The sequence below is a fragment of the Solanum tuberosum genome, unplaced genomic scaffold, assembly GCF_000226075.1.
Source record: "Solanum tuberosum cultivar DM 1-3 516 R44 unplaced genomic scaffold, SolTub_3.0 scf00246, whole genome shotgun sequence".
NCBI classification, from domain to species: Eukaryota; Viridiplantae; Streptophyta; class Magnoliopsida; order Solanales; family Solanaceae; genus Solanum; species Solanum tuberosum.
This window is the reverse complement of record NW_006239169.1, coordinates 586,290-594,429: the sequence shown is the minus strand read 5'-3', so window position 1 is coordinate 594,429 and position 8,140 is coordinate 586,290. Positions and strand designations below refer to the sequence as shown.

The 8,140-nt window shown below is 36.0% G+C and overlaps 2 protein-coding genes across 4 annotated transcripts in view; both read left to right on the top strand.

Moving 5' to 3' along the window:
* LOC102598873 (25.3 kDa vesicle transport protein) overlaps window positions 1–1,662 on the top strand; it is a 5,535-nt gene extending 3,873 nt beyond the window's left edge. For all 3 annotated transcript variants that reach the window (XM_006357358.2, XM_006357357.2, XM_006357355.2), the window contains 2 exons: window positions 548–624; window positions 1,243–1,662. In XM_006357358.2, the coding sequence (XP_006357420.1) occupies window positions 548–624; window positions 1,243–1,326 (161 nt within the window). In that variant the 3' untranslated portion in view covers window positions 1,327–1,662. The remainder of the gene's footprint in view (window positions 1–547; window positions 625–1,242) is intronic.
* A 966-nt stretch (window positions 1,663–2,628) lies between these two features.
* On the top strand, window positions 2,629–6,277 carry LOC102598545 (zinc finger CCCH domain-containing protein 62-like). Its single transcript, XM_006357354.2, has 9 exons — window positions 2,629–3,010; window positions 3,116–3,237; window positions 4,054–4,168; window positions 4,244–4,305; window positions 4,542–4,593; window positions 4,782–4,893; window positions 5,048–5,146; window positions 5,235–5,362; window positions 5,478–6,277. Exons 1-9 carry the CDS (start codon window positions 2,664–2,666, stop codon window positions 6,115–6,117), a joined length of 1,677 nt encoding a protein of 558 aa, XP_006357416.2. The 5' UTR covers window positions 2,629–2,663; the 3' UTR covers window positions 6,118–6,277.
* Window positions 6,278–8,140: the final 1,863 nt, after the last annotated feature.

The following is an 8,140-nucleotide window of genomic DNA, read 5'->3' as shown; positions in this document are numbered from 1 at the left end:
CACTTAACCCCCCCCCCCCCCCCCCCCCACACACACACACTCACAGATTAAGAAACGACCCATACATTTTTAGTTAGGATTGCTTAGGTCAGAATTGAGCTCCTTGTACCTGGAGAAACTTAGTATCATCTAGTGTATGTAAGTTATAAAGATGATCTGTCTACTAGAAGCTGGTGGCAACTATGCACTTGTACGCCTCTTTTTGTTGTATGATTCGAAGGTGTAACATGTGGTAGTTGTGAGATGAGATTTTATCTTGAAAGTCTTTATACTAAGAAAAAGTAGATTTTGGATCAAATGCTGAGACAAGCTATACTGCTTGTGCAAAATGCTGCAGCATATACCTGTGCACAGATAAAATTAAGCGCCGAGTCAGTTGTGATATGAATTTCCAACCACTGGTGACTCATAGCTTTGATATAGATCGACAATTATACTCAAATAATATGGTTGCCCTTCTGTTTTCACCCTTCTTGTGCATTGATTTAGTATCATGTAATTTTTTTCACGGTTAGTGACCTGATTGTTTAAACATCAAATTCTGCAGAGGTCAGTCAGATGTCCAGCCGTTTGACATCAGAATCCCGCATATATGCTGATAAGGCAAGAGATTTGAATCGTCAGGTTAGTGTCCTTCGTTTTTCAAGATGATGCACTTAAATTCTTGTGTGGTATTGTTACTTCTACCTTTTGAGTGTCGGGAATGCGAAGTGGTGCCGTTCACAGATCTGAGGGAACATGAAATTTGCTGTTCATTCTCTTAAGTTCTCTTGCGCTTGCATGTTCTTTTTTTGGGGGGTGGTAGAAAATTATATAAGCTGCTCAAACAATGTTCATTGGCATTTTTAAAACCTACCATGTATCAAGATTTTGTTGAAGATTATAGAGCTTGACTGGTTCTGCTGAGTGCTGACAGTGTGAGAATGTTTTCTATTCTTGAAGAGATACTTGATTGAACACCCAAGGGTGTGGTTAGTGGTCAATGAGATGGGTTGAGAACCGTGAGGTCTCAAGTTCAAATCCCTGGTGGACTATTTGTGCTTAAGGCTATGATAAATCAGCATGTGAATGGGCTTGTTCTAGGCTTGGGTGTCTTAGACCCAAACACTAACGAAGATGAGCAACCATGGTATCAGATGGGCTGGGCTTTCTTTCACTCTTTTTCTCGTTATGTACATGCATTTAGTCTGATGTTTGAACTTAAATCTGTTTGGTGACTGATCCATTTCTTCATGACTCAAGGCTCTGATACGGAAGTGGGCTCCCGTTGCTATTGTCATTGGAGTTGTTAGTCTCCTCTTCTGGGCTAAAAACAAGATTTGGTGATGCTGCCATCAAATATACAGCTTAGAAATGATGTTACTCCAGCATCGGACAGTGGGCAACTGACATGACCACAGTGGCCTTTGTTTTCTGCGGATGGGGAGACTCAAGACATGTCAGTTTGATAATGTAGAACAGGGGATGTGAACAATGACGACTGAATGTCGCTAATACTTGAGAAATGATATTTAATATGAATCGCTCAGCATGTATTTTTCTTAGTACTCATCAACAAAACTTGCCTTCCAATAGGTATTTGTAATTCTGAAATGCCGTTTTAGCTACTTTAGTATATGTTTGTAAATTGCAGTGGTAGCCTCATTGTCTACTATTTTGATTCGTTCCGTAGAACGGGTAGAAGTGCATAACACGAATTCTGAATATAAAGAGTTTGGGACTTCCCGACCAAATTAGACCTGTCAATCCAAACCTCAGGCAAAACCAATCGGAAGTTTGCTAGCTTTCAAATTGTCTGAAGTTTCAAGCTTAACTTAAAATTTGTATCTCTGGCTTTTGTAACTTTAAACTAGGATTTTTTTTTTCCCAGTTTTCTGAAGTTGATCTTAAAGTAGTCAAATTCACAATATTTATAAAAAACTTGGGGTCATTTGGTAGAGAGAATTAGAAAAAAAATAGTACACACATTACCTTTGTGTAATAATATAGTATACCTTTGTGTATGCCTATTATTTACTACTTCCTCAGTCCCTAATTATTTGTCTACTTTTGAATTGACTCATCTATGAAGAAAATAATGACTGACATAGTGAATTTATCATTTTACCCCTATTAATTATGAAATGAATGAATTAAAAACTTAAGATTTTCAAGAAGTTCTACCTTTTTCAAAGTAATTAATTGAGGGTAGTATAATAGATAAAAAAAAAATGTGTCATTTCTTGGTTTGTCAAAATGGACAAGTAATTAGAGACAAAGTGAGTAGTATCTTGTTTATATAACTAATGCAAGCATTTTATACACTCTATTTGGTAATGCAAGTATTTTAATACATACATTAGCATGGTTAAAGACACAATTGTCCCTTTAAACCTTTTTCACGTCTTTTCCACCATATTTGTAGAGAATATTTTTGTAAATGATTTTTTTTCTTAGAATTAAATTAATATACCATATTCAACATTATTTTTATACATTTTCCCAAACCAAACACTTCAGCATAACGAGCTCAAACATTAATAATGTCAGTATTATTATTACACCATATTAAACATTATTTTTATACATTCTCCCAAACAACCCGTTAGTTAGACTTGTCTTATCCTAAAATTGGGTATCTGTGCACTTTGAGCCTCAAGTCTCTGATTCAGCCATTCAGGCCCATGCCAAACTTTATCGATGCAGAAAACAGTCCAATCAAGCAGCAATTAGAGTACAAATTTCGGAAACACAATCCACTCAACAACGGTAATATTTTCAAATTAAAACCCTATTTGAACAATAATCTCATGAGCAAAGAAATCAACAATCAACAGAGAGCTCTTCAAGCATCATCATCCAGAAATCAAAAAATGGATTCCGAGCAGCCGTACGATGTATCGGAAAGCGATAGCGACTACGATTCCGATGATTCGCAAGATGATCCAACTTTTGATCTTCTTGAGGAGACACAATCCTCTCTTTCAAAACTCTCAATCAAAAAACAGAAATCTATGGATATGTCTGCCAGGTACAATCCCTTGATTCGATTCTCCTAAAAAACATATTAGTTTTCAATTTCGCCCAAAGAAATGACAATGAAATGTTGATTTTTCGTGTTGTTGCGAAAATGTAGGCGGAATGTTTCTAAGACATTGGAAGATTGCGTTGAGGAAGAGAAGGATCTGGACGAGATAGTACCAGAGCTTGATGAGAAGGATAAAAAAAGCTATGAAACTGTTCAGAAGATAATCAAAGGTTTTTTTCAGTAACATTGTTTTGTTTTTTAATTTACATGTTGATATGGTAGCTTTCAATCTTGGTGATTATTATTGGTTCTTTTTTATCTGACAATTTAGTATCCGAAACTCACTAGTCCGACTAATTCAGATTTGCACAACGTATGAGTCAATTAAGGAGGAAGAGCTCCTCAGTTGTGGAGCTGTGATTTTCACTAAGGGGGTTCGAAGTATAAAACGTCTAACACACGAAAAGACCAAAGGAGTTCAACCTATATTATATATATATATATATGTAAAAGATAATTTTATATAAACGGATTAAATTTCCGCCCTTGGCCCTTACTAGTTCCTCCACTGGAGCTCCATATGTATTTCTCCAACTGCAGGACACAAATTCAAGGATCCCACCACATCCTCTGGTGGTGTGATTATTGGTTGTGTAAACCTTAAAAATATTGTAGTGTTCTTTTATATGAAAGCTATAAAAAAATTCATGTATGAGACTTTTTATTTTAAGTATACACTTGTTAAGACACTCCCCTATGCAAATATATGGTTATTCATGAAAGTTTGTCTTCATTTGGTATATAAATTGTAAGACCAACCAAATGAGCTTTTTTATGATGTTGCAGATTTTTCCTTTCAGTAAGAAAGAAACTTCCAATCTTTAGAGTAAGAGAAAATTATTCAGTATTTTTCTTGCTCTATGACATACAAGACTTTGTAGTGATTGTTACTGCCTAAACTTTGTGTCCGTCGATCATCTTCTCATTTTCCAAAAGATTACAATGATTGCATCCTTCTTTTTGTCTCTGCTTCTACTTGGTGGCAGCTGGTCAGATTGAGAAATTGAAAGTGGAGCAATGCAAGGTTTACCTAAGGAAAAACGGGCTGAGATTGACGGGTACCAAAGATACACTTATCGAGCGCATTAAAGAGCACACTGAGTAATTTCCCAATTTCAGCTTTTATTTTTTAATGATCAAAACTTTTTTACTTAAGCAAATTCTATTGTATTTCAGCATCCTCGATGGTCGTGGAGAGGAAAAGTATCCCCCATCTAGTTTTGTATTGAACTGCAAAGGTACAGATGTTTTGCTATGTATAGAATATTTAAGTGGAAATAGTTTTATTGTAGCAAACATTTACGATCGTTAGTCCCTTGAAAATAACCAAGTCAAAGTTTATCTATCTGCTGAAAAGTCACATATCTCTCACCTTGCGTCTGGCGTTCCTAGTGGAATCTAGCATTATAATTTCAGCAATGAATTGGAACTTTCTGGACTTGTCATTTTCATCTATACTTTTTGTATTATGCAGGGGACGCGTGCACTGGGGATGTTGTTATGTTTGAACAAAATGTATATGAAATGTAAGCTCAAAACTCTAACAAGTGGTAGTAAGCATCTTTAGGTCTTCGTTTATGCACTTCTAAAGGCTGTGAACAACTAGTGGCAGATGTGTCATGTATAATTCTCTTCAGTTCCCTATTAGACATTTATTAGGGCAGAAGCAGTATGCGTGCATGTACTTAGCAGGTTTATGATTGTGGTTCATCAGGTTCAGCATTGCATCCAGGAGTGCTACTGGCCCTCCCTGTGGAACAAGAATAGTAGCAGGGCGGATTGTGAAGGAGAGCTATGGTGCTAAAAAGCAGCAACATACCTTTACGGTGAGCTTTTAAAAGCAATCAATTTAACAATTATTTGACTTAATCATTTCTGTTTTCGTTTCTTCTTTTTATTTGGCTTCGATGGACGTACACTTGTTGCATTGTTTCATCTTGTTTGTTTCATTGAAATAAGATTCTTTTTACTGTTGATCAGGTTGAGGTATTGTGGAGTAAAGGGGAAAAACCGCTGCCTCCACTTCATCCTCTCCTCATTAAGGGCAGAAACCTCTATAGATTAAAAACATTGCGACAGGTCTGCTGAACAGTACTAAGGATTTCTAGTACTTGCACTTATTATTCCTGCAACATATGTGTTAATGAATCATATATTGCATTTGAAGAAATGGGACGATGAAGCAGAACGGCAGAAAAATTTATCAGAGAAGCATGCCAGAGGTTCCGTAGCTCGATCTAGCAGGGAAACACGTGTCCAAGAGAAGGAAATGCGAAAGATGCGAAGGGAAAACAGGTACCATGATAATTTTGGTCATTCTAGTAAGCAGATTGGTAGAATGAACTTATGAAATATGCCAACTTCACTTGATTTTGAACATTTGAATCATTGTTATGACTAAATATCTCAGGGTAAGCACAGATTACAAGGAGAAGAAAACAGTAGCTGAGAGTAAAGGGAAACAGCTGCATTCTCGCTCGATGAACTCTTTAAACAAGAATGATCAGCCTCAGGTAGAAGTGGTGTACAACAGCCAAAAAGATGAACAAAAGCAATTCAGAAATTATACAAATGTAGTCATACAGGAAAATGTCTTCCCTAGAGAATATAGGCCAGAAGAAAGGCATAATCAGAGGCAGCCTTTGACTAATGTGAACCTGAATGATCCTAGTTCTAACAGGGAGAAGCATAACTCAAATATGCATATGCATAACTCAAATAGGCATATGCCAATGTGGAGGGGCCCTAGCTATGGAGGTAACACAAACAATTTTAATATTCCAACGTGGAGGGGCTATAGTGATGGAAGCTACAACAACTGCAATACTAGTAGAAGTCCATTGCGAGGACGTGGTCATATGTATACAGGAGGTCATGGTCATTCACAAAACTATAAATCTCCACAAAGAACTGAGAATTGGCAAGCAAGGAATGGAAAGCGTCCATTTCAAGGACAGCGCGAGGAACAGAAGCCTTGCCACTTTTATGCTCAAGGAAGATGCTACTATGGGCATAGTTGCAAGTACTTGCATGATTCTGTAGATATTTAAACATTCAGGTGAAAGAGCAGCAAGTAAGGAAGCTTTGAGAGATCTTCATAGATCAACTAATTTTTGGTCCCTTTTTTTGGGTGACAAATCTTTTGTCTCAGGGATACTGTTATTGTTCACAAAATGCTTGAAGAACAAACTAATTTTTGATTTTGTTGAACTGCTTTCTATTCCTTATGATGAATCGTCTGAATTCTAAATTTGTCACGACATAATAGATAGATTTAAAAAATATCTTAACTTATTTTGTATGGTCTCAACTAATTTCGAAAGAAAGGTAAATTGAAATCAACCAACAAATCTAAGTTATTGTGGTTCTAAGGTCTTAGTACCAACTTGGGACAAGTTTTGGTTTATAGGCTTTCGGTGGAGAAATTGATGGGATTTTAGGTGCAAAATTGGTGAGATTATAGGTAATATTTTCCCAACTCATTAGTAAATTCTCATGAAAAAAATTCAAAATAAATTTTTCGGTGCTCCAAGGTGCTAGATTCATGGGCTATTATTAACACACGAAAAATCAAGAAAGTCACGTAATACTTTCCCAACTCATTGTGAAGGTCCACATAAAAAAAAATTAGAATTTTTTTTTGGGTGCTCCAAGGCACCAAATCCATGAGCTAATACATACGAAAAACAAAGAAAGTCGCATAATTTTTAAAGTTGGTTCGTAAATGTGAAAATATGCCTTAAAATGGTGTAACTATACGTAATGCTTCCCTAACTAATTATGGAAGTCCTCATAATGTTTTATCAAGAAAAAAAATTGGGTGTTCTAAGGCCCCAGATCTATGGGTTAATACACACGAAAAAACAATAAAATCGCATAATTCCTAAAAGTTGGCTAGTAAATGTGAAAATATGTTACGTTGCGACTATACGTAATGCTTTCCTAACTCATTACGGAAGTACTCTTAAAGTTTTTTAACAAAAAAAAAATTAGGTGCTCCAAAGTGCCAGATTCATGGGTTAATAAAAATGAAAAACCATGAAAGTTGCGTAATTCCTAAAATTGGCTCGTAAATGTGAAAATATGTCTTAAAATGGTGCGACTATACGTAATGTTTCCCCAACTCATTACGGAGGTCCTCATAAAGTTTTTTCTGAAAATATTTTTAGGGTGCTCCAAAGCGTCGGATTCATAGGCTAATACACACGAAAAACCAAGAAAGTCGTGTGATTTCAAAAAGTTGGCTCGTAAATGCAAAATTATGCCTAAAAATGGTATGACTATACGTAATTCTTCCCCAACTCATTACGGAGGTCATCATAAAGTTTTTTCAGAAAAAAAAATTTGGGTGCTCTTAAGCACCATATTCATAGGCTAATACATTCAAAAAACCAAGAAAGTCGCATAATCTCTAAAAGTTGGCTCGTAAAGGCAAAAATATGTCTTGACAAATGGTGCGACTATACGTACTACTTCCCCAACACATTACGAGGTCCTCATAAAGTGTTTTCAGAAAAAAGTATTGTGTGCTCCAAGACGTCAGATCTTTGAGCTAATACACACAAAAAAGCAAGAAAGTCGCGTAATTCCTAAAAGTTTGCTCGTAAAAAAAAAATATGCCTCAAAAAAAGTGAGACTATACATAATGCTTCCCTAACTCATAACAGAAGCCCTTGTAAAGTTTTTTCAGAAAAAAATTTGGGTGCTCCAAGGTGTCAGATACATGGGTCAATACAAACGAAAAATCAAGAAAGTCGTGTATTTCCTAAAATGTGGCTCATAAATGCAAAACTATGCTTGAAAATGATGTGACTATACGTAATGCGTCCTAAATTCATTATGGAGGTTCTCATAAAGCTTTTTCAGGAAAAAAGAAATTGGGTGATCCAAGGCGTCAGATTCATGGACTAATACACACCAAAATCAAGAAAGTCGCATAATTCCTTAAAGTTTGCTCATCAATACGAAAACATACCTTAAAAATGGTGCGTCTATACGTACTACTTCTCTAACTCATTACATAGGTCCTCATAATGTTCTTTTCAAAAAAAAAAAATTGGATGCTCCAAGGAG

Coding starts and splice junctions, on each gene's coding strand:
- LOC102598545 (XM_006357354.2), top strand. CDS start 2,664: ATGCCAAACTTTATCGATGCAGAAAACAGTCCAATCAAGCAGCAATTA. Junction 3,011..3,115: donor TCTATGGATATGTCTGCCAG/GTACAATCCCTT, acceptor GCGAAAATGTAG/GCGGAATGTTTCTAAGACAT. Junction 4,894..5,047: donor AGCAGCAACATACCTTTACG/GTGAGCTTTTAA, acceptor ACTGTTGATCAG/GTTGAGGTATTGTGGAGTAA.